The following is a 25,374-nucleotide window of genomic DNA, read 5'->3' as shown; positions in this document are numbered from 1 at the left end:
TCATGATGGATCTATATACATAATGGGACTTAAGGCTTAAGATGACACACCATTTTCCTGTACTGCAAGCTAATAGCTCAGCTGTGACTCAGCAACTGAAAGGGAAAAAGCAAGCCTGACTATTAAAGGCATTTATTCCCAGCACTCTAACATCATGATGCTAACTTTGTACTTAAGGGACTGTTTTGCAGGGCATTGTCACTGCTTCAGTATGTGATTTATGAGGCTGTATTTGTATATGAGCATATGTAATGGTTTCCCCCCTTTTCTCTAAAGGATATAACAATAAACGTGTAATTATTTACATAACAGGATTCATTCACTTTTACAGTCTAACAAGCACTATCCCTTACACAAAGTTTAGAATTAAAAACCAAATGAGTATTCACTACTGTGATCAGGATGAAGCTGACAGTATTGACACTACTGACAGGAATAAAGACTCTTTATGGAGGTAGCAATATGTTCATACGTTAAACGTCAGCTTTAAAAATACAAGGCATAGTTCCAACACATTATTGATCAAACAAACTACTTTTTATTGTTGAACTTTTGGTACAATTAGAAATTCAGGCATTCACATCAAAATAGGGAAATTATATTTGAAAGCGTGTTGCAATGCACTGAAAAGCTGTATATGTTCGACTTAGTGTAATGCCTAATGCGTTTGGGTGTGTTTGAATAGAACTGCATGTTCATTAACAACCATAAGCTTAGACAAGGCTGGTGTTATTTCCTGTAGGGGAATGCACATCTCAGAATAGGCATCATCAGAACAATTGTGTGTGCATATCATAGAGTGCAGTGTACGAGCATGGGCCTGTGCTCTGGCAATAGCAGTGCTCGGTGGCATCGTGGAATGACCAGCTGTCTGCCTGCCAGTCCTTAACTCCCTAATTCTGTCACCCTGCCCTCGTCTCAGGCTTCATGACATCGACCCAGTTCTCACAGATGCCCAGGCTTCACCTCGGCCCACTGCCACACCTTACCCGGGTGTCCCCCTCCCGACCCCTTCCCCATCTGTGCTCCTAGACTTGGAGCTCCAAGAGGCCTTCCAGGAATGTGAAGAGCAAATGGCCTCACTGGGCATACTTACTCCCACAGAGAATCTCAGCACCACAGATGAAATGGTTCATGATGTAGGGAAGAAAACTGGAAACGTGATGGTTAATAAGTCCAGTGAGTCATCATCACTACCTCCAATCGCAGTCCAGCCAGGACATAGCAACGGGGGCCATGGAAACAAGAGTACACACGGAAACAGTGAGGCAGCAAACAGTCAGAAGGAGACACTTGTGTTTAGTTTCAGGAATTACATACTGGGTACAGAGAACAGTGCAGGAGCAGCAGAGACAGAGAGTGAAATGAAAACAACGCAGAGCCCAGAGAAATGTCCCGAGATTAAGCCGGGAAAAGAAACAGAGATAGATGAGCAGAAGGAAACACCGCCACATACACAATTACAAACGGCAGCGAAAACAGATTCATTTAAAGAAACCCCAAAAGATGTTGTGTTTATGGAGCAGAAAGACAATCAAAGAGACAACCATGTTGATTCTAATGCAGCCAGTGAGGAAAATGGCAGTCGAGATTGTAATACAGTGATTAGGGATGAAAACACAGAGGCAATAACAGAGACTGCAGACATAAAGAAAGAAAATTATTGTGATGGGTGCAGTATTAATGTTTGTACAGCTGAAACAGAAAAGAAAGATGATTCAGTTAATGAAATATCGGGGTGCAGTAACCTTCATTTAAAGGATAAAGCTGCATTATCAGAGCCGCAGTCAGAAGCACAGACAGGAACTGGCAAGCACAGCGAGGAGTCAAAAACAGACAAACAGACCAATTCAGCTAGTGACAGACAGACTGAGCAGGACAAAGAGACAAAGAAGAAAGAAAAAAAGAAACAAAGGAAAAAGAAAAAGGCAGAGAAGACTGAACAGAAAGCGAGAACAGTAGTACAATCTGAAAATGATTTACAGGCTGAGTCACTCGTAGATGCAGGCATTCACGCAGATTCAGAGGCAAATGTGCAATCAGTGTCACAGGCAGACACTCAGACTGTGATTTGTGGGGAACAGCCTGATAATGGGTTTGATTACAAACAACAGCTGTGTCCCGCGGGAAAGGCCAGCTCCAGCCCCCCACTATCATCCTCTCATGGCAGACAGGATCATCTTACTGACTCTGCCTGTTCACCTGCAACCAACCAGGGTCCCACACAGAGGCCTCATCAGTCAGATAACCACAACCATATGGATGCCCCATGTGGCATGAATCAGAGCTCAGACAAGAGCCCGCAGCAGAAGCAACATGCAACCGGAGGCGTCATGGACGACCAGAATACACCCTTGACATGTGTCCAAACTGCAGTTATCAATCCATTTGCTTCTGCTGATAAGAGATCAGATGCACAAACACAGGAGGCTATAGTTACCACAGCAGCAGCGATACTCACACAGGAGAATCGGAGCCCACTCACCAACAGCCAAACTTGTGTGGGAGAGAGTTGCGTGGAGAGTGCCCTTGAAGAGGCTTTAGTGGTAGTTGCTGCGTTGCCACTGACAACACCCACGATGCCAGAAGTGATAGAAAGCAACGGAGAGGGAGAAAGCGTGAGGCGTGATTCACTGGAGAGAGTAGCTACTGTAGCAATTGCAGAGAGTGAGGAAGCAGTGGGAGAAAAGGATTTGGGAGGGATAGAAAAGTGCCTCAGCTCTGCAGACGGAGAGAGAGAGGGACTCCTGGACAGCCTTCCTCAGCTCTCATTAATCTGTTCACAGGAAAAATGCTCACTTGCATTCTCAGCCAAAGAGGGACAGGCTGCATCTGAGAAAAGCTGCAGCAGCAAAATGCCACACAACTCGGCTGAGGCTGAAATGAAGGGACCGAGAGAGACAACCGTTCACAGTGCAGACGCAGAGATCTCACCAGCTGAGGAGGGAGACAGAGAAAAGGAGCCACTCCGGTTAGAAGCTTATATCAATACTTCTCCCCTTGGGCTACTCTCTGGTCCTGATTGTCAGGCTCACAGTGCTGTGGGATTGGAGGGAGCAGGAGAAGGAGGAGGAGGAGGAGGAGGAGGAGGAGAGGAGGTGGGAGAGAAAGGCAGGCTGGCTAGAGAGCACAGTTCATTCAGCCAGCCAGAAGGCACTGCTAGTGGGGTGTCATCAGCTGAGACCGAGACGTGTCCGCCCACCGATGTTGCCGAGTCACAGCTGAAGTCACAGAGCCGGAGTGAAGCGATTGCTACCACCACTGAGAGCATCTGCACTGAACGGGACCGTCTCTCTCACCCCTGCCAGGAGCAGCATGGCGCAGCAATTTCTACTCTCCCCACTCACCCTGAGCAGAGCTCAAGCAATACAGATGGAGGGGTAAGGGCTGATCTCAAACAGAATTTGATTTCAGAGGAAGCCCTGTCTCTGGGACACACTTGTGAGGAGCCATCCGTCACAGAGTCAGAGAGAAACTACAGCCAAGTCTTGCTGCCGTTAATCAAACCTCAGCCTGTGGCTACTTCACAACAAATCCCAGTCGAGCGACAAGAGAGCAACAATCAACAGGTCCAACCTGAAAGTAGCACAACAGAAGCCAAGACAACCGAAAGTGCAGCTGAGTCCCAAGTCCAAACCCAGGTCCAGAGCAATAGTGGTAGCCCTGCTATGGCTGGAGTGGGTGTGTATGTATGTGGCAGCAGTGGAGGCAACAATAGAGTTCACTTTGCAGACACTGTGAAACAAGAGGACGGTTCCTCAGTGGATCTCAGGAACATGTCGGTGCCGGCGTTGGACTGCGCCTCTTTGCCTCCGCTGACCATACATGAGAGTTTGCATCATCCTGTTGTTGAGGCCAGCTACATCTTCCCAGACTTCCTCAGCTTGAAGAAGCCAGAAATCTTCACAAATGCAGCTCCTACCAAGGATGAACCAGCAAGACAGAGCTCAGCTGACTTTCCAAAGCCACAGGAGGATGTCCAGTTGGATAAAGGAGATTTGGAGACTAAAGATACCAAGAACATTGTCATAGATCAGTCAGGTAACAACAACTTGGTTCCAAAAACTGCAGATTTACAATCGGTGACTGAGGCCTCCACAAAACAGCTTCCATGTCCTACAGAGAAGAATCAGACTGGTAATGAGGAATGTTTTGACCTTTTACAAATATCCAGAAGTGCCACCTCTAAGGCTGATCATGTGACAGTTGAACAGACGTCAGCAAAGGTGATAAAGCAAGAAGAGGAAGAAACAATGAAGGCTCCTGTAAATCTGTGTTTGTCAGAGAAGAAAGAGGTAAATAAGTTGCATGCTGAGTCTACAGGCTCAGTCAAGACTGACCAACCACAGGAGTCACCTTTAATAAGTGATGTTACTGTCATTCTTGAAGATAAAGAAGAGAAACAAGATCCTCCCTCTTCACCTTCTGTGCTTCCGACTGATGACATTACCTGCAAGCCTTCAAGTGATGTCTCTTCTGAGTTTCCTGTTGGGCAGCTCTCTACTGACCTTGACCCCAGTCCAAAACCTGAAGCTGTTACCTTGACAACCTCTCTTCAGACAAAGCCTATTGAGCCCAGTGATCAGCTTTCCACCCAATTAGATCAAACACCTCCTTGTGGATCAGTTATCATGGATTCCATGAAAACTGGTGAAGGGCCCGAGTCCACAATTCACTCTGCTGATCTGACAAAGGATGAATCAGTGACAGCCTCTGACCAGTCAATTCCTGTTATCGAGCAACATGCCAGTAATCCTACTTTTGTACTACGGCCTCCTGGCCCAATGTTGAGTCATCTGGAGTTCATTACTGACTGTGATATTTCTCTTCCTGAGCATACAGATAAGCGCAGTGCTGATGGTGACAGTACCAATGTCTCCGGAGAGGTGGAAGGCAACAAGAGCAGGGAAATGACACAAAAGTCCTTAGCACATGATCTAGAGCACGTTGCCGACGCTGTCAAAGCAAATGAGATTCATCCAGAACTGGAGGATAGAAATTATGCTACGGAGTCTGACGTTGAGCTTGAGGATTCTGCGATTAATAATATAATGTTTTCACAAGAGGAAAATCTGTCTCCTCCAGTTCAGCCTCCTGGTGCAGTCGGTGCACTGGCAAAGGATGAATCTGATAATGTAATTTCTCTGTCTCAAATTGAGCCAGACTCTATTGCCGTTAAACCTGTTATTTGTGAAGCATCCATTAGGGATGGCCTCGTAAATGTTAGCTGCCCACTCAGCTCTGACCTGCCTACCAACGAGGCTCATGATGAAATTAAAGAAGACAATATGAAAGAGAAAAACAAAATGGGAGCCCAGACCTCCATGATGTTTGAAGAGGACAAGAAACAAGTTGAAGAAGCAATAGTGGATAATCAAAAGGAAACAGCAATCAGCAGCGAGCTGCAGACAGGAAAGATAAGCCCAATACCACAACAGAGTAATGAGCCAGATAAAGAGGCTGTAGGGGAAATTGGAGACATGCAGCCACAACATAAATGTGAAGTACAAAAGAGTGAATCACCAATAAGGGATATAAAGGAGGAAGGAGAAAGGAAGAGTGGGACTGCATCTAAAAGTGAGACGGAGACTTCTCCCTTTTCCCCTGACAGAGCTGCAGGGTCTTCTGAGGACATGCTGAGCACTGAGGTAGAGTCTGGTAGTGAACCTCAGACTGTTTATGATCAGAGTTTGCGCCAAACTCCGACAGCAACACTGGAACGCAGCTCTGACAGGGACGCGGCACCAGATTCTAGTGCAGCTCTTGGCCCATCACTGTCCGCATCAGATCCAAACTGTTTTGCTCAGCAACAGCAGCACGGTCTGGGATCCAGACGTCCCACAGAGGAATTGTCAGGTGGCTGTCTAGAGGGGGTAGAAAAGACTAACAGTCAAGTCACGCAGGCCCAAGCACCGGGTCCAGGGGTAAAAGGGGTAGAAGAAGAAGGAGACGGCTCTGTTGGGGGTTTGTGTCAGTCAGGAAGCAGGGATGAGTTGACACGCGATGACAGCAGTGGCAATGAACGAGTGATAGATCTAGAGAAAGGAGAAGGAGAGGGAGCACAGGCTGTAAAAGGGGTTGACAGGGTTTGTGTGTCATCTCACTTTGGCAGTGATTTAAATGAGAGTGGAAAGGCTGCTGAGCGAAATGCCTCAGCTGACACAGTGGTAGTTACAACTTGCTCACATGTAGGTGAGACAAGACAGGCGATGGATGAGAATAAAAGCCCTGGGTTAGGGGTAGATGCAGATTTAATGCCAGGCTCTGGCCGTGTGAGTGATACGGGGGGTAAAGGTCAACAAAAAGTAAATCTATCGGCTGCATGCCAAGACCAACCTGTAAAACCTGAGACCTCAACAAACACTGCGATCTCTGTTGAGTCTCCATCACAGGAACATGAGACTTCACCTTTCCAAATTTCTAAATCAAAGGTCAGCACAGATAGCCAAGACATTCATACAGAAGTTATTCCAAGCGCAAACCAGGCTGAAGAAATTCATACAAAAATATCCAGTGCCCTGCCAGATCCTGTTGGGCAACCAGAAACTGTGGAAAAGGATTTTAGTGCTGCCATGGCTGCGAAAAGCAACAGCAGCGAGACTGAGGAGTGTGAAATTCAGGATACAGTGTGCAAGCCTCTTCAGCTACAGAGCTCCAATAAAACCTCAGCCACACAAAGCAGCCCAGTAGTACAAACGCCCATAAAAGGCCCTGATGTAGAAGCGATCACAAGGGAAGCAAAAGCAGCTTTGGACGAAGAGAAGGCAAGCAGCCAGGGGAAGGGACAAAGTGAGATAAAGGTGACACACAGTGAGGCAACTGAAAGACAGGGGGTCGTAAATCAAACTCTGAGTTATAAAGACAACGGCTCAGGGTCAGTTAATGCTTCAGACCTCTGTGAAAGTTGGGCGTCACACAGCAGCACCGAGACTACTGTTTGTCAATCTGAGGAAAGCATTGTTCTCTTTAAGGCAACAGAAAATGACAGTGATACACCAGATAAAACAGCTCCTGATGTTATCACAGTCCCATCAGCGGTTTTGTCAAAGTGCCCGGAAGATTTTGCATCGCTCTATCTCACAACCCCTACCCAGCTAGAACAGCCACATGATGAGGTGTTGTTGTCAAAGCCCCTAGATGTTATTGCGGTAAACCCCATTGTTGCTGCTTCTCAGTGTGAAGGGAAACCACTTGATGAAGCTCCTGCCGGCGTCTCTCGTGCTGAACAACTCTCTGTGAACATAGAGACTGCTGATGTGTCAGAGAACAAGAACCAGACAGAACAAGAACCAGACACAAACTGGATAAAAGCTCTAAAAGAAGCTGCGTCCCTTTCTCAGAGCGAACAAGTGAACACAGTGGAGACCTCAAGGTAAACACAAGAGCATGTGTTTAAAGTTCTTATATTAGCAAAATACTTTAATAGTAACACATGTGACTTCTCTGTGGTAAAACTATGTTAATGGCAGATAAATGCCTTGCATCTATGTGTTGGAAGTATGTCAGTGGAGGCCATCATGGGCTCCCTCCCCCTCTCCTTAGAGTGTTTCACAAAGTAGCATGTTAGTGCTTTCACATGTCATCTGCTCAAGTACATCACACAGATGAAGGCACTTGTGTAGCCTGTGTCGGGTTTGTGTCACCAACCACAACAGTCAGAAACACAACTAAGGAAAAATTGAATTTGGTAGATGAATATTTTAATTTTCATTTATATTTTTCCATGGGTTGTAAATCTGTGATGTTCAGACTATTTAGAGTCATTTAGTATTCGTGGTTTTCTGCAGGGTTTTTTTTTTTCTTTTTTTCAACTTAGCATTCCAGTAACACCATGTTCACGACTTGTTTGGAGTGATATTACAGAAAGCAGCGAGACAATGAATATAAATGAGGATGTAAACACAGAGCTGCACTTTGTATTGACTGGAGCTCGGGTCAGATGACTGTGCCTGTTGAAGTCTAATGGAAGTAATGCAGCCCTTTATATTCAAAGGATGACATCAGCTGTGACATCGTCCCTGCTCTCCAGGGCAAGAATGAGCCTTTTCTCACACAAAACACACTGCTCAACACAGTGCAACAACAGCAATACAAACACACACGCATACCTACAGTACTTAAACACACACACACACACATTTTTGTAGGAACACAAGATCCCACAGCCACACAAACTCACACATTTGTCTTTTGTCAGTCATTCCTTGTGCATATGCTGTAAAAGCAACAACAACCCCCTCTTCTCTTGTATTGTTTTTCCAGAGTCCTCCCATCTCTGGAGTCTCCTCAGCTAGAGTTTCTTACTCCGACTGAGGAGTTAGCTGCTTCTCTGAGACAGGAGGAGATCCCACCACCGCAGCAGGCAGCAGAGAAGACAGCAGAGAAGACAACAGAGACCCCACCTCCAAATCTTGGCACAAGGCCAGTGGATCTTCCTGAACCTTTAAAGAAGTCAGAAGAGCTCTCAGAACCAACACAGCAGACAATAGAGCTTTCTGATCCAACACAGAGCACAAAAACAGAGCTGTCAGAACCAACCAAGAAAGAAGAGGAGCCTCCAGAAGAACTTCCAGAACCCAAAGGGGAGCCAGTAACTTCTCCAGAAACCGTACAGGAGCCAGCTGAGTTCCTAGAACCAGAAAAAAGCACAGAAGAGCTCCCAGAGCCAACGAAAAATGAAGAACCTACAAAGGTGACAACAGAGCCCCCAGAGCCAGAGAAGAAGCTGATCAGTGAGGTGCCAGAGGACCTGGTGGAAAAACCTGTAGAGATCCCACCTGAGGAGCCATTTAAAGAGCCAGCTGAAGAAACTGCAGTGACTGAAACAGTTCAGGATTCTGCTGAGGACCTACAGGACAGCAGGTGAGTGTCTTTGTTTAACATAAGATTTATACATAATCAGTCACAATGAGTGTTTTGACAGTAAAATTGGTTGATCTTTACATCCAAATTTTTCCTTTTCCATGATTATGATCTGGGAAATAATCACAACAGCAAACAACACCAACTTCAAGTCAACTGTCAAGGGTCTGTTGTCCCTCAGAGCTCAGTCAGGGTCCGGATTAAAAAAATATCGTGCCCTTTTAATCCTCAATCAACTAAAGTACAAGGATTATACCCTTTTACCATTAAGAACAACAGGTTTACAGGGAAACTGGTAATTTTGTGGTAGACCGGTTTTCCAACAGGAAACCAGACATCAGAATGATTTGTATATGACCTTTGAGACCTGATAGTTTCCTTAAACCTATCATAACATTTCCATTACAGTGATCCATCAGAGGTTTTTTATTGCAGCTAACTTATTTGTAAAAGGGGGTATCTTGGGGGGGGGGCATGTGCTTTACAGCCCAGCACTGCACCGCCTGACGCATGTTTCAAATGGATTTCCGTGCGCTTAGGGAGTCCCCTTAGTGGCTTTGTTTGACTTTCAGACACCTCGAGGGCGTCTGGTAGGTTGTTGCTGTCTGCAGTGGCTTAACGGTGCCTGATTGGACAAATGAGAGGGAGTCTCACAGATTTGTAACCGTCGATGTAATGGCAGTGAACCCTTTGTGTTGTGAAAACTCCTGACAAAGTTAAATACACATAGCAAACCAGTGTGTCATTCAGTTCGACCCCCATGTGGGCACTCGGTATTTATTTAAGCATTTTAACAGCTCTAGCAAGACTAGCTTTCCATGAATGTCATTCTTTTACTGAATACACCTTCATGTGTCACTAGAGTTTTTATTGTGCATCTAAGGATGTGTTGTACTGTAAGTCTCTCCTGACTCTCTGCTGCCGTTTGCTGCGTGCCCAGGAGCCATCTCACATGCCACAGTAGCACTTGCTGCCTGTCAGTCACAACACTTGACCCATCACTGCTGTTGTGGACATAAAGGTTTGTTCAGAGTAGGAGAGAGGAGGAGTGACAGTGCTATTTGGACTATAGGTTTCATCAATAGATAAAGTTACACTTGCATATGTGTGGCAGAGACAGAAATGTGACTGCATGGTCAATGATGTGTGTGTGTTAGTGTGTGTGTGTGTGTGTACATGTGGATTTCCCCCCGCCCCCTGAGGCTGTCCTAGCTGTCAGTCCTGCTCAGTCTGTGCGGCTTTGTGAACTGAAGCCTGTAGTGGGAGGAATTTGGGCAGGCACTCAGCCCCACTGAAGTCATTTGCACAGACCAGACAGAGTGGAACAAAAGCCAGGGTTCAGAGAAAGACTTGAGCATGTGCTGCGGCGTGAGTGTGTGTTTGACAGAGTCAGTCAGAGTCACAGACAGAGGAGAGAAGGACTGGGACGCACAGTCTGGTGTTCTGGAGTGTAGCAGAAGTCATTTCCATCACTGATTGTAGTTACCTCTGAAGTTGTGAGATGGATTCCTCTGTGGCTGAAATCTGGGTGAGTTGGCAAAAACTAGCTGCCCTATTTTTTCCTGTGTGTGTCTACAGTAGGTGTTTGCATCTAAGTCCCTCCAGGTGGATGCAGCAGATGGTCTGTAGGTAACTAGTGCTAATTACACTCTGCCTGCGCTGACCTCACCAGATGGGAGGAGGGGAGGGACGAATGGAAAGACGAGGGGACAGAAGGCGGAAAAGAAGGAGCAAAGTTGCGAAATTAACAGTGTACTGTAAAAAAAAACCCAACAATGTCACAGGTTAGAGCATGTTGTTCTCCCTGCCCCAGTCTGATTGACAGTTAACGAGAACTTTCCTCAGTAGCTGTAAAACTAATGTTTAACTTCTGTCCTTGAGTTTTTCCTAAAGCTTGTTGGCATAGTTGACTTTTAAAATGAAGATGTAAATTAATAAATGTTTTTGGGCCTAGCAGGAATTGTAAAGTACCACTTACTAACTTGCTGTGTGACATATGGCATAAATGTGCCATGAAAAATATTTCTTTGAAAATGTTATACAGCTAGTTTTAATAAAAAAAAAAAAAAACATTTGCCATTTTTACTTATAAAGCCGTATGGGACTGACTGTGGCTCTTCAGCTTGGTATGTAGGATATCTCACATCCATGTTTTCAGAGTAAAAATGAAGTAGGTCGTGCTATAGCCCACATTGTACTGTAAATAGACTGGTTGCCATAGTAATTGTAGTTTCATGTGCCGTTTACTGGCACGTGTAAAGTGGATAATCTCATGTCTGTCATTTATTCAACCACACAAGACTGCCTTTAAATAATAATTTGATCTCAGTAGTGGCAGAAACAAATTAAAGGGATTATTTATGATGTCTGTGTTTGTAATATATACAGTGTGTTCCTGAATGTGTGGCACATTTACAGTGTGTGTGTGTGTGTGTGTGTGTGTGTGTGTGTGTGTGTGTGTGTGTGTGTGTGTGTGTGTGTGTGTGTGTGTGTGTGTGTGTGTGTGAGGGCGAGTGTGTCAGGACAGTATGAGCGAGTGGCTGGCTGCAAGACAGAAATGGTCCTCCCATCATTACAGCATTTATAAAAAAAAAAAACTTTTCTGTCACATCACTTACCTTCAGTTGGTTTTATTTACAACTCTGCTGAACATCTAACACTGTGCCTGAACTTTCTGTCTTTTGCGTCCAGCTGTTTCCTGGAGATTACACTAAGTGGACATGTGTATGGCCTGTATAGAGTTCAGGCGAAGTCACTTTTGTTTGTTTAATCCTCAGTCATGAAAGTGGAGGTTTGGGAATCAGGTTTGTTATCTTGAAGAGTTTATATTGTGTATCTCTGGACTGGTCTTAAAATCTGGCTTTGCTCCTTGTTCGTGAGGTGCCCTCCAGTAATGCCCTGCACACTGCTGAATTACCAACAGTAAAAAAAAATGGCACTGGACAGCCTCCAGGTGTTAATTCCAACAGTAAAACTATGTGAAGAGGTGTGTTGCTGAAAAAGAGCACATGTGCTCACTCTGGCTTGTTGCATACATCCTGTTATGGTAATAATAAAATCCCTGCTGGTTCATACACATCATATCTGGAAGCAAGTTTGAAAGCTCCAGCTTTTAACCTGAGTGGGTCAGCTGACGTTATCTCCACTTAAAAGCCACTGAACCAGTTAATACTCTACACTTCCTCAGTGTCCAGTGTAATCTTATTTTCTACCAATTGTCTCTTCTCTCTCTTAATGTTTTTGTCCATCTTTGGAGGCAGCAGTGAGTCGTATGACAGTTTGCTCAGACTGTGCTGTGACTTGGTTGTTTCTATTTCCAGGCTGCATGTGCCAAGTTGGCCACAGATGCTGACATATGTATAGCTTTGGCCTGCTGGTTTAACTCCCTCATTGAGGATTTGTAATGAGAGGAATGGGACCAAATAAAAATTCACATATGGTATTGTACAATGTTTCCTCTTCATGCAACCATCCTGCATCAATTATAAATTCTGTGTTTTTATAATGGAATGATAGGAACCAGACCTGTGTTAGATGTAAACTGTAACTTGTAACGCCCTCAAGACAAGCACACGCCCTCATTAAATGTTATTAAGTTCTGACGTTTCTGGAGAGAGAAGTGGAGAATAACAGAGCTCAGTTTCAGTCTGAAATGAGCTGGAAGAGTCGTTTGGAAAGTGCAGCTCAGCAGACAGTTGACTTGATTCTTGAGTACTGTGAATGTGCTTTAGTTGATGGAGGTATTGTTGAAGCTCCATTCTGCAGAAGAGGCTGCTGGGGTATTTTTAGAGCTAAACAGGAGGCATGCCCCAAGTGGGGAACAGCTGCATGGGCGTCCATCGCATTGCCTGTCAGATTAGAGAGCCTACGGCTCCTGATAAGACTGGCCTGGATTGGGGCCAAATCCACTCCACCAGGTGGCCAATGATGACAGTGCCAGACACCCTTAGACAGTCTACTTCACTGCAGAGGGCAAATAGAGCACGCAAGGGAAACATGGACTGTCATGTAAGGGCATTGATGAGTGGAGTTACATTTTCAGTTTCATGTAATTTAAACGGCAAAGCGTTCTTAGGATGGTTGAAGTGAGCATTTTATTTTTCAAGTCACTACTAGGTTTAGGCGCAGAGCAGAGAGCTCCATCTTTCTCTGATTTGAGGTAAGTTTCCTTCACGGTTCATTTGTATTGAGGGAAATGGAGTGTGTCCTCAGAGGGCTTTCCAAATCGCCATACTTGGCTGCCCTGTTTCGGTCTGTATGTTGATGTTTTGCATTCCCTCCCTTGCAGGCCCTCCCTTGCTGAGCAAGCAGAGAGAGGTGACCGTCCCCCTGCCTCTCCCTTGCCTCCTGCTACCGTACATCACTTCCTGCCTGGCCCCCCTCCTGACCTCCACGACAGTACAGAGTTCCCCACTCCTCCTCCCACACCCCCAGAGAGGCACACACCTGAAGTTCTACCAACCCCACCTCCATCCCCCCACCTTCCTCCTCCTCCAGCCCCTGCCTCCCCTCCTGCACCTTCTGCTTACCAGTGTGAGGACCCCTGCCTGACTTCTGCTCCCTGCCACCCCCTCTTAAGGTATGAACATAAACTCTGCCTGACTGTCGCTGTTCCTGAACCTGTTTGTTAGTTCATTTCCCATTGCAGAATGAAGTTTTCACCATTTTTATGTTAAAAAAAAATGTGGTGCGAGTGTGTGTGCGTGTGTTTTCTTGCATGCCTCTGCTCTGCTTCATTTGTAAAACCTTACAGTAGATTTGTCCAGGGCTGACATTAGTCCTTTTAGCCTCCTTGATGAAAAGTAGCCATGTTCTTATCCTTTCAACCCCAGTTCAAGTCAAATTACAGAATTAAATGGACATCTGGCACACTGAATTACCTTGTACACGTTGATTCCCAGAGCTCCTGAACAGACGGAGAACCTATGTAGACATCTGCGCTGTTTCCTTGTTCTAACTTTTCAAAGAGTAGTTTGACATTTTGGCAGATGTGCTCATTCTGTTTCCTGTTTAGAATTACATGAGAAGATTGATACCACTCTTGTGTAGATGGTAAATATGTAGCTGGGTCAGACAGGTGGTTAGTTTAGCTTAGCATAAACACTGGAAATAGGGGGAATCAGCAAGAATGGCTCTGTCTAAAGGTAATAAAATCTGTATACCTGCTTCTCTTCACCCTGCACCCTTCATATTTGACATGAAATATGGAGGGTGCACTCTCCACAAGAAGATGAATAAAAATCTTTCTTTGAATCTCAAATTATTCCTAATAAGGGATTGTGAAATATAATTCTCACAGTATATCACATGCAGAATTATTGCCACAGTGAAATCCAGAGCAACCGCCTCAGCAACCCTTCCTGTTAGCCCACTCACAAAATTACAGATTAGCATTGCTATGTATGTCTACCACATGAAGTCAAAGGAAACAGGATTTGCTAATGCATGAACTTAGTGGTCATGGAAACTCGAATGCAAACTGTGTAATTGTGGCTTGTTAATGGTGGATATAGCAAAAGCATAGGGGTCAAATGTTTATGTGGATCTTTTACGGGAGTGAGTAGAGCACTTACACACCACGCTTTTTCAAGAGTTTCAGTCTGCTCTATCATAACCACCTGACACATTAAAGCACTCCAGTGGTGGCACACAGCTACTGTTTCAATCCCAAACACAATGATTATCATTCAGAACAGTGATGCTGATTACATTTAAATGCTCCTCATTATTTTGCTATCAGCGCAGTCAACCCACTTATGATACTAAACATTCCTCTGCAGTGCTTTTTGGCTTTGCAATTTATTTCACAGACTTTGTTATATAGGAGGGAATGACTCAGCCACTTTCACAGTGCAGTGTTATGTGCAACCAGCAGAGGGTGTTTTCCCTTTGCAGGGTCCAGTGTTGGTGTTTTACTGCCAGCCTGTGTCTGCACTCTGCTGTCTGAATGCTGCAGTCACCTGGTGCATCCATGAATGAACACCAGCTCTAATGTAACTCACTATACACCAGCTCTAATGTAACTCACTATACATCAGTGTTGAATTGGAAAATACTATGTGTTGTACTGTATTGTTTTTTATGTAAAATTATACATATTTATTTAAGATTCTATTTTGCTTTTTTGCCTCCTTTACTCAGGGAAGCCCAGAATTTTGAGAGGGCTTGGCCAGCACAGTGTTGTTATATTATTTATGATATCTGAGAGGACTGTTAGACAGCAGTGGAGAGGAGAGGAGGACCAACATAGTAACGTGGACTGAATATTCTGATTGGATGTCACAGATTGTCTTGTTTGCCTGGAGAGACAGACACAACTATACCAAAATACGTGTGGGTAAAAACTACGTTTTTTAAATACAGTACATTAGTTTGAGCATGAAGGTCATATGCATTGCAGAAAATACTAATCTTTACTGATAATAAAGTGATGATAAATCAGTCCCTGCTCGGATTAAGCAACTGCCTTGAAGCTGTTAGATATTCATTATCTTGCTCAAAGGCACTCCAGGTGGGCAAATGCTTGACATCACTAGCTCATCCACCTGAAAACTGGCCCCCAGTTAGTCAACCATTAACAAACATGTTTTATGTGCTTTTTCCTGAATGATTCATTGAGAGTTGCGTGAGTAATAATTAAATCCTTCCATGACAGAAAAAAACAAAGCTGCTATTTTTAAATAAATCATTTAAAATGAATCCATCAGTGTCTCCCACACATTTTTTTTACACATGATTTCTGTCTTTAAGACACTCCCTGACAGCTAAACAGTGAAGAGTGAAAACCCTCAAACCATATCAGCTCCTCCCATGTCTCCTTAATTTGTAATTATGCTCAGAGCTCTCTCTTTCTTCTATTTGAGACTGTAGGGGGAGCCAGATATAAAGCACTACAAGGTACGATATTTTAACAGCTGAGCCTCCTCATTTACCTGTATTTGTGCCAAATGTGTTCTCCGCATTATCTTATGTGACCACAACACACGTCTGCAGCTGAGATAATGGATTGATGCCTATCTAAGCTTGTGTTTCACTGGATCTTTATATTTGATGTTTTCCAGTGAAGCACCCTGATTTTTGCTCTTATTTCTTTTATCATTTTCTTTGATGATACAAAGGGAAGCAATGCCCCTGAATCTCAAAATATGTTATAAAAGAAGATATATCATAAACTCAGAGTAAGTCTGAGAGTAGATGTTTTGCAGACACTGCCCCAGGAAATTAGTCCCATGAGTGATTGTTTATAGGAGCAATGCAGCTTTTTCTTGGCAAATGGAAAACAAAGCTCCAGGCTCTTACCCTGCCTGATCAGCAGCTGTTCAGCAGGACGATCATAGGGACAGATCAGCTATATCTAAACCCAGGGTTCTCCAAAACATGTCTTTGAACTGCTTGTCACTTGTAGAGCTGCTTTGTTGTGTGTTCTTTATTCTGCTTATTGGGTATTTCCTCCCTGTCGTGTATTTGAGCCTTTTTACACACAGCAACAACGATATGTCTTACAAATTTAGACTTGGTGGCCCACTTTGTTGTATATTAATCAGTGATGTGATAACAGCAATTTCATGTTTTACAGAAAAATCTTTTTCTATTTATAGCAATTTGTTGCTGTTATCAGCTGTTGTGCTTATCAGGAAATCTCTATCTTTATACTGTATTTGTCATGAATCATTATGATAGCTATTTGGTTATCACCCACTAAATCAGCAACTATAATTTGCTGAAGGAGGGGGGTGGGGGTCTCTTTTGTTGTGGTCCTTCCTGAGGTTTGTTTGTATGTTTGTTTTCCTTGTTTTTAACTTCTTTGAGCCTGTGGCCATATTTGAGACTGTACGTGTGATCAAGGTGCACATTTAAACCCATATTTTGCTTTTGAAAGTAAAGCTAAAACAGCTTTGAGAAATCTGTGACTAACCGCACGAGTGAAGTCATATTTAACTCTGACTTATCTGTACATTTTAGGTTTGTTTAGCACAACTAAAACCCATTTCACAGGCACAATAAAGTTATATGTTTTCTACTGCTGTGTTCTTAAATAATTAGAGTCTTGCAGGCTACATGTATGTGCGTCGTAGCGACCCTGATTCCTCTTGAGTGCTGTTATGAATCTTTCAGAAAAAACTGTCAAGGCCACATCTTCCAGTGCTTGAGTTCACTGAATTTTTTATTTCTTCATTTTCTTCAGTCTAGAGTTGAAACAGCAGAGCAAGGCCAGACTCTTAAAGCAGCAACAAAGAGAGGATGTTTATGTTGGTCATTCAGTAGAATAGGAACTTGTGCTTCACACATACTGAACATGCTTTGCTGCCCTAGATACATCTTTGAACTGGTGTGGGGGTCTGGATGGCAATAGCAATCAATACAGTCTGCTTTAGCAGGGGTCTGTGTTGGGAGTTTGAGTGGGCAATATTTTTACTTGTCCCCTCAGGCAGAGAAACATCGACCACTAGGCCCATCCGAGACTAAAATCACATCGATATTCTTTGTGAACATCAGTTAATGGACTTCATGTGTACATGCAAACACTCCCCCTTTCGAAATGTGGTGTTGGGTTGCACTTGAACACTGGCTTTTGTGTTTTACGCTGTGCAGTGGAACTACATTTCATTCTGTCTTTTTAGTCCTTTTAGTGAGAGGTGCGACACCTGAACCCTCCACACACCAACTTTGGGCGACTACAATTGCTGCAGGCTGGAGTGTCTATTGTAGTGAGCCCTCATTTCCTCACTTTCCCATGAGTGTACAATATATTTATTCTTCTCATATTTCTTGTGAGTCTCTTTCCCATTGCTCCTTGACAATCAATGGGAAATTTGTAAAACCCGTTCCTGCTCTTATTTCCATCCCGCAGGACACATTCTCTGCATATGTCAATGGCAGATTTACAAAAAAAAAAAAAAAAAAAAATGGGGGAGGGGGTGATACAGGGATTGGAAGACACAGCATGACAGAATATCATTATTGCTCTTCCGGTCTTTGATGCAATTCATGTTTTGGTGAGAGTGCCTGTAAGAAGAATGTGTTCCCATCTCTGAGTCTGATAATGGGTTGTTTTTTTACCTTGTTGCTGGAAAAAAAAATCTTACAGCATATAATATAGTATTTACAATTTTTTTTTTTTGTAGTAACGACTGTTTTGTTAGTGTGGACTGGTACAGAGTTACGGTTTGAATGGCTTGAATGAAAGTGAATATAATAGGGTCAGAGCTGAATCATATACATACACACTAGTTTCTTCAGAGTCTATTGTTTACCTCAGGCAACACTCTGGTTGGCCACACTGAGTGCTGGAAGCTTCCATTGTGGGGAAAGGAGGCATAGAAATGACATTTTCACTGTGCAATATACAGAGTAAGAGAGGGGGATCCTGGCAGGACAAAGGCAAAGCCGAGAGGTACGCTTACTGTGGACGGGAGGAAGAAGGAGCTGAGGGAAAACGCCTGTTAATCAGTTTTGGTTTGGGGGGTCTGCTATTGTTTGGCTCCCCTGCATAGTCGCGGTAGAAGATGAGGAAAAGCTGCTTGTCTTTTTAAAGGCACAGGAGGCTGATGTCAGGGGAGAGAGTGGAGGAGAGAGGGGGGAGGAGGCAGTGAAAGCAGCAACACAGCTCAGCGATATCAGCAACCAAACAGAGAGGAGGCACCTCAGACACTCATGCAAGACAACCAGAAAGCAGGATTATTACTTCACCCCATTCTTCTTGACATTTTGCTCTTGGAGATTTTATTCCCCGTGCTGTTGCTTCATTTTACCCCCAGATGCAGGAATATTCACAGTCTGTAGAGGACCAGAGGATCGGGGATGCTGTGCAGAAAGTGAGGAGCCCTTAATCATACACTGCTTTGCTCCTGATGCAAGCAGGGCTCGCTCATCCTCTGCACTGCAGCACAGCGAGCTCAGCCGGTGCTCACCTCCTCTGACACAGGCTGCCTCCTCTGCAAGGATCAGAACGAGAAGGAGCTTTTGTGTGGGGGGGGAGCAGGTGGATGTGCAGGGTGGCTGGAGAGCAGGAGCAGGCAGGGGGGGCAGGAGGGGCAGAGCTAGCTGAGGATGGGAGCCAACGAGTCCATGGAGCAAGGACAGACCCCCTGTCCCTCTCAAGAACACATGTGAGTTTGACTTAACCTGCATTCCTGCTCAGTGGTCCGTCTGGAAATGTTCAGAGGTCTGATCAAGCAAATCAAGCTGAAGGTCTGGAGAGCAGCTCCAGTTTGCTTCTGCTTTGCTGTTGTATGTTGTGTTTTATTTATTCATGGCTCTAAATTGGCCTCCCATGCAACATAAATGTTTCTTATCAGATCAGGGTGATTTATTATGCAAAATGTAGTCACCTGTGAGGGATATTATGGGTATGTCAGTTACTGTTGCCAAATTAAGCCTTACCAACATCTCTGTGAGACACTGTGTTGTGTTACCTCCCTCAGTTTTCGATGCCTTTGTGCTTTCTCTTCTTCCATCCTTCCGTCCACAAAATCCAACGCGACCAAATGAGCGCGTCATCATTGTTGTTTGCTTTTGTGATGTAAATATGGATGAGGGAACTGGAGCACGTGCACAGGCACATGTGCGACCACAGTACTATGCGTATGGATGAAACATAATAGTGCTTTCAGGGGCAGCTTGTGTGAACCAGAATTAGGCAATGAGTACAGTAGGTGCCGCTGGGAGACTGGTGGGGTGATGTTTTGCTCTGTGTGAAGGAGGACGCGACTGGCGCGCTGGGAGCTGGTGACGGTGCTGAAATAGAACACGCTGTGTGGGGGGTGGAAGGCGATAACTTTGGAATATCAGCAGATAACAGGGAGGGAGAGTTAGAGTCTGAGAGGGAAAGAGATGGAGCGAGAATGCTCCACTTTTTTGCTTCACGTTTTATTTATATCTCACTCACTACTGCACAGGGGGAAGAGGGACCTGGGGAGAAGCAGTGAAAAGGGAAATGGAATGACAGCGTGTGTATGTGCCGTGTGTAATGCAGAAATAAATGATTGATAGCATAATACAGTCATTTTTCATCTCAAAGCTTTACTAAATTCAAACCTCAGAGGACTGAATGCCTGTGAAAATGCCAGCAAAGCACAAGCTCTCATTGCAGGGAGGCTGAGTTTGTAGCTGTTTTCCTACAGGTGTGCAGAACAGAGGCAACGTGCCCACCATCTCAACCATTACTAATAAGGCTTTTAGTTAGTCCACACACATTCAGTTGTGTAATACTGTCAAAAGCACTTACAGTGTATAAAGCATTCACACATCAAAGCGCTGTTGATCTCCGTGTGGGATAATGGACCAAAATTCTGTTTACGCTCAAGAGACATTTTTTATTCTTTCTATTCTCCTTTTATTATGAAACCTAAAATGTGGCCAGTTTGTTTTGTTGTCTGTAATCACAGTGGGTCTGTAGACTCCTATGTCTTTCCTATAGAATCTGATCTCATCATCAAAATGGGGAGATGTCTTAACTCTGCTGGTGCTTCGAGTCACAGACCTGGCCTGTTGTTTGTTGTTTAACGTGCCATCTGCTTGCAGTCAAAGTCTCAGATTAGGCTAGATAAGGAATTACACGTAGAGATTATCTTAGTCTGACACTCTTTTGTCTGTGTCAGTGGCTTCTTTGTTTTGGAGCTGGACTGAGTGGATTTCTCGGACAAAGGGATACCAGACCCCAGAGGGGAGGTTTCTTGCTGATTGGAGGTGACATCAGTTCAAGATGGAGATGAAAAAAACAACAACTTTTTTTTCGTGACCTGCAGAAAGTGCAGAGTGATTCTCCATATGATTTCATTTCCTGAGACTGAAGAATCATTTGCAGAGGACAGAGCTGCTTTGTGCGCTTGTCCCATTACAGAACCTCTACGAGCTGCTCCCTGCTCACTGCATTACATCTCTGTAGAAACTTGAGCAACCCTTGTAAAATGAAAATAGGTTGTTGTGGTGCTGCACAGGGTGTAGAGTGGCTATGGTGTAATACTTTATATCCAGACACTCATTCATCAGTGGTATGTATACAAAAGCACAATAGCTCCCTCTATTGGTCTCTTCATCTCTGCCTTCTAGGAAACCATCGACTGTCTACAGTGTAATGAAGAAATGATAAACAGTATAAGTCTCTCCTTTCTTTCCACAATACTGAACAAAACAGACATTTACCCTCGTGAGCAGACATTAATGAATGCAAAGCATGTTACACAGCCCACTCTATGCTGATGAAAGCCTATCCCAGACCAAGCTGCTCTTTCCCTTTTTGTCTGACAGGCAGGAGATTCTTTAATGCCCAAAATTGCTAACAGCAGATCACAAATGAACCTGATATTGAAAGCTCCAAAGCAGCTGACAGCGAAGGGATTACTGCACGAGGAGAAGATGAAAAAATTGAAGATGAATTGTAGAGGTAGAACAGGAGGTGAGGGACAGTGAGGGATTTAAAGGTAAAGGAGGAGTGGACTGGAAAGCGATGGATGACAATCTGTGTCCAGACAGAGAAGGGTGTTTAAAGGGGTTTCGACAGCCAAGAGACGATGGAGGGAGAGTGCGGCAGCTAATCCATTGAGGCTAATCACACAGCTGCTTGGAGACCAGCTGCCAAGGCGCCATTTATCCATCCCTTCTTCATCTTTTTATCCGTCAGCTCTCATCTAATCACAGATGCCTCCTTATCAGTCTGTGGTGGTGACATCACATTTAGCATTTTTATTTTGTAAAGAACAGATCTTGCCAACATCTTAGGTGGTGTTGGGTTTACGTTTCAGTGTAGCCCAGTTTCCTCCTTTCCCTGGGGCTGGCCATGATGGCTCTCCCTCCAGCACTGTGAAAGCTGTTTAGACAGGCTGAGTTGGGTTTGGCTTTGGAAGCAGAGACACGTCAGACAGAGTTTCTGTCTCCAGGCAGTCATCTCAGCCTGCTATTAACTCCTGCTCTCTTTGTTTCTGTTCGCCCCCATACCCTGACTGCTCACCCACACGCTGCTTTTTCCTCTCTCTATGTTTTGTCTGCTACTGGGTAACAGAAGAGCTTCTGAAGATGCAACTGTATTAACACACAAGGCAGACTGATTTTTGTTCAACTTATTCATTTGTTCCATGTCTTCTTTCAATTACAATAATCCATTTAGTGTGTGATTTCATGTCTGTTAACCTTTTGAAAGCTGCTTTTCTAAATGACTGGCATGTGGCATAACTGAATAAAGCTGATTGATTATGGAGGATAAGAAGTGTGGGATAAACAAAAAAATCTTATTTAAACCAGTTCTGGAGATGTTAGCAGAATGACAGAAGGATGCTGACGCAGCAGCTCCTTGCTTCATAAATTTGCAGTGCGCCTTTATTTGTCTTCTATATTAAATCATACACTTCACAGATCCTTGTGGTGAGGCAATCCTCAGTTGTGTGTGTGTTTATTGGACTGTGTGCATCATCCAGCCAGACTGTTTTTCTTTTTTTTCCCCTTTTTTTTCATGCATCGTAGTGGAACATATGGTGGGGACAGCCGACGGTTACCCTAGCAACACAGTGTTTGCAGTTGCATGAAAAATTTCCTCTGCAAGGACATAAATGGAGCACTGAAATGAGCCTTAATTGCCTTATGACAGCCTATGACAGCATAATTATTTACAGACAGCTAAATCTTTTTTCATACATGAATTTGTTAAATACTTTTCTTTCTTTATACTTAATTTGGTGTGGTGGATGTTTATGGTCTTTGCTTATTACACTTTGCATGTCGGGGCTGTCCTTGGAGTAGTCTGTGTCACTGCCTGTCTTACCATCTGACAATTTGATCCTGGTTCCCAGTGACTGATCCAGATGGATCTCCAGGCAGACCAGTCTTATCCTGCTGGGACACACTGGGCCCTCAGAGAGATTACAGCTCTGGCTGTCTTCTTAGCCATGTGCTGTCTCATCTTGCATCACAGCACCCTGAAAGTAATAAGAATTCTTTTAAGGCTTTTGATCTGAGGAAGTATCAGACTTATATAAAAACGTCATAAGTGGGTGTTTAGATTTATGAGTAGAGCACATTGCCATGAAAGTAGACCCTGTTACTCCTACCATGTTGTTGGCTTAGAAGAACCTCCATCTCTGCTGAGATATGACCCCAGGGAGAGTGGACATATTGACCATGATAGCAAAGAAATATTTAGAACCATCCTTCTCTATGAACACTAACGTCTTAGCTCAGATATTTTTGTTGCATTGGACATATTGGCTGTATTAATGGCTAGATACTGTTTTAGGTCCCCATGTCTCTTATAGCACATGTGTTTATTTGAACCATATTTTGTGTGTGTCTGTGACAAAGGAGCCCCACAAGATCCTCTATGGCCCCTATAGATTAACTAGATCAATATAGTGTATAGCCATGGAGTTGTCATTGAACTGTGGTGGTCCACAGTAATGGCAGTGTTTCCTCAAGGCATTGCGTTTTTCATTAATCTTTTTAATGTTCATTGTAAAAGACTAATTTCATGTTAATGTCCATGGATGTGTTGGAGAAGAAATCTCCTGAACCTGCACACAATAATATCTTTTCAGGTAATAGCAGACATGTTCTTTGGGTTTCAGTGTGTCTGTGAAAAAGACCCGGAGTTGTGGAGCAAAATCTGTGTTTTTGCGTCGACCAAGAAGTGCATCAATTTTCTTGAGTAATTTATGCATAAAAAAGGACACAATGATGGAGATGAAGAGACAGGAAATGTTTATCAGATGCAGCGGTGGTAAATTTAATGAGCAAGCTTTATCAGAACAGGTTTGGTTGGTGGGCAATAAGTAAGATACAGTGGTTCAAGCAAGCAAGGCAGAGATACAGGGAGGGAGTAAAGTAGAGAGAGTAAGGCTGAGAGAGAGAGAGAGAGAGAGAGAGAGAGAGAGAGAGAGAGTGAGGCAGAGAGAGTGCCAGAATATACAGCATGCAGGCGGTGGGCTTCTGCAGCCAGTCTCATTTAGAGTGGGAGACATCGTTTCCAACCGGGGAGGAGTGGAGACGTGCTGATATGGATACAGATGACATAGAACAACGGGAAAGGACTGTAGATTGGAAACAAAGAGAGCTGGTTATTAGACTATAGAGAAAGGCAGAGGAGAGGTTGGATCTGGTGGTCATAGTCATCATCAGAGGGAGAGGGGCTGGGCGTCTACCTGTGTGTCAGGCAGTAACATTCTGGTACAGATAGATATAGCCCTCCGGCAGCCATGGCAGTGAGTGCGTGGCAGGCTCTGTCTCCACTGCAGTGGGCTCGCTGGGGCTGGGACACACTGCTGGGAGGGGCAGGAGATGGGGACAGCCCAGGCTCGGATCCGGCTTTGGGGCTCCTCCGGCGTCTCTCCTGGGGCTCACGTCATGAAAGCATGATCAAGGCTGCTGGAGAGCCAGTCAGACAGAGGTGAGACAGGACGGGAGGCTGGGGCCAATACCATCAGATAATATACCAATCAATGGAGCATGGAGCTTGGTAGTCAGGGTGTGTGTTGAGCTTTGTTACCATGCATGTATGTGTATATATATGTGTGTGTGTGTATGGTGCTGAGGAAGACTAATCAATACTGTCTTGCTTAGGATGATAACATTGTGATTTTTATTTGCAGCCTGTTGTCATGCAAAAATCAGTCGTTTCTCCATTTGTGGCTTAATATTTTCCTCAGTTGACCCCTGTCTATTTCATAGCTGTGACATCTTTGGATCTGAAGGTGGTCCTGTGTGTGTATGGGTATTGGATGAGTGAGTGGAGGTGGCAGGGGGTGGGGATTCTGTGTCTCAGACGTACTGTTATCTGTCACCTCACTGCGGAGCCATTAAAGTCCACTAGAAATGAAAACAGAAACGCACACACACTACAAGAAATAGATTTTTCCGCGATTCCTACTTGATTTATTGTATATGCCCAACACAACAATGAATCTGTATGTTAATATGTTATCATACAGATTCATTGTATGTTATCATACAATGAATCTGTATGATAACAACATAATAAATTGCCCCAGTGAATGATGTCTGACCTGCTTCCTGAGGAAACATTTGTGATATGATGTGGAGAAAAGTTTAGCTTAGTGTCAATGATCCCGATTTGGTGGCTAGAGTCATTACAGCTCAAGTGATGTCAGTGTGACTCACAGCAGCCTTGACTTAGTGTGTCCTTATCTTTTGTTACAGGAGCTCAGACTCTGATGGAGCCTTTGAGACCCCTGAATCCACAACTCCAGTGAAGGCTGTTTCTCCTGCAGATCCCCAGGCCAAGCAACTGACGTCTGATGACAAAGGTACAGTAAGAAGTAGGTATTCTGTGATGTGTGCTTAGCTCAGTATAATTCCCTATTACACTATTGTAATCTGAGCAGTAAGGCAGGTAAAACAAAGTCTTGTTGCACCATCTAGTGGAATGAAACAGTATTTCACATCTGGCTTTGTTTGCTGAGACAAAACAGGGGCTTTTGGGATATCTAGGAAAGGCTGACCAATCAGTTCAGTCTCGCTCTCTCATGTGGTTATTTTTCATGTCTTTCTATCCTACTGAGAGATTCA

The 25,374-nt window shown here is 44.2% G+C and overlaps 1 protein-coding gene across 13 annotated transcripts in view; it reads left to right on the top strand.

Annotated features, from left to right (window-relative positions):
• Positions 1–25,374, top strand: part of tacc2 (transforming, acidic coiled-coil containing protein 2) — a 48,526-nt gene that overhangs the window by 9,846 nt on the left and 13,306 nt on the right. For 9 of the 13 annotated variants that reach the window (XM_041050530.1, XM_041050529.1, XM_041050534.1 and 6 more), the window contains 4 exons: positions 923–7,372; positions 8,263–8,862; positions 13,151–13,441; positions 25,006–25,124. In XM_041050530.1, coding sequence (XP_040906464.1) covers positions 923–7,372; positions 8,263–8,862; positions 13,151–13,441; positions 25,006–25,124 — 7,460 coding nt within the window. The remainder of the gene's footprint in view (positions 1–922; positions 7,373–8,262; positions 8,863–13,150; positions 13,442–25,005; positions 25,125–25,374) is intronic. The other 4 variants (XM_041050528.1, XM_041050527.1, XM_041050539.1 and 1 more) reach the window with 2 other exon arrangements.

Source organism: Toxotes jaculatrix, chromosome 11 (genome assembly GCF_017976425.1).
Source record: "Toxotes jaculatrix isolate fToxJac2 chromosome 11, fToxJac2.pri, whole genome shotgun sequence".
NCBI lineage: Eukaryota > Metazoa > Chordata > Actinopteri > Toxotidae > Toxotes > Toxotes jaculatrix.
The sequence above is the reverse complement of the archived record's forward strand: the minus strand, read 5'-3'. Positions and strand labels throughout refer to the sequence as shown.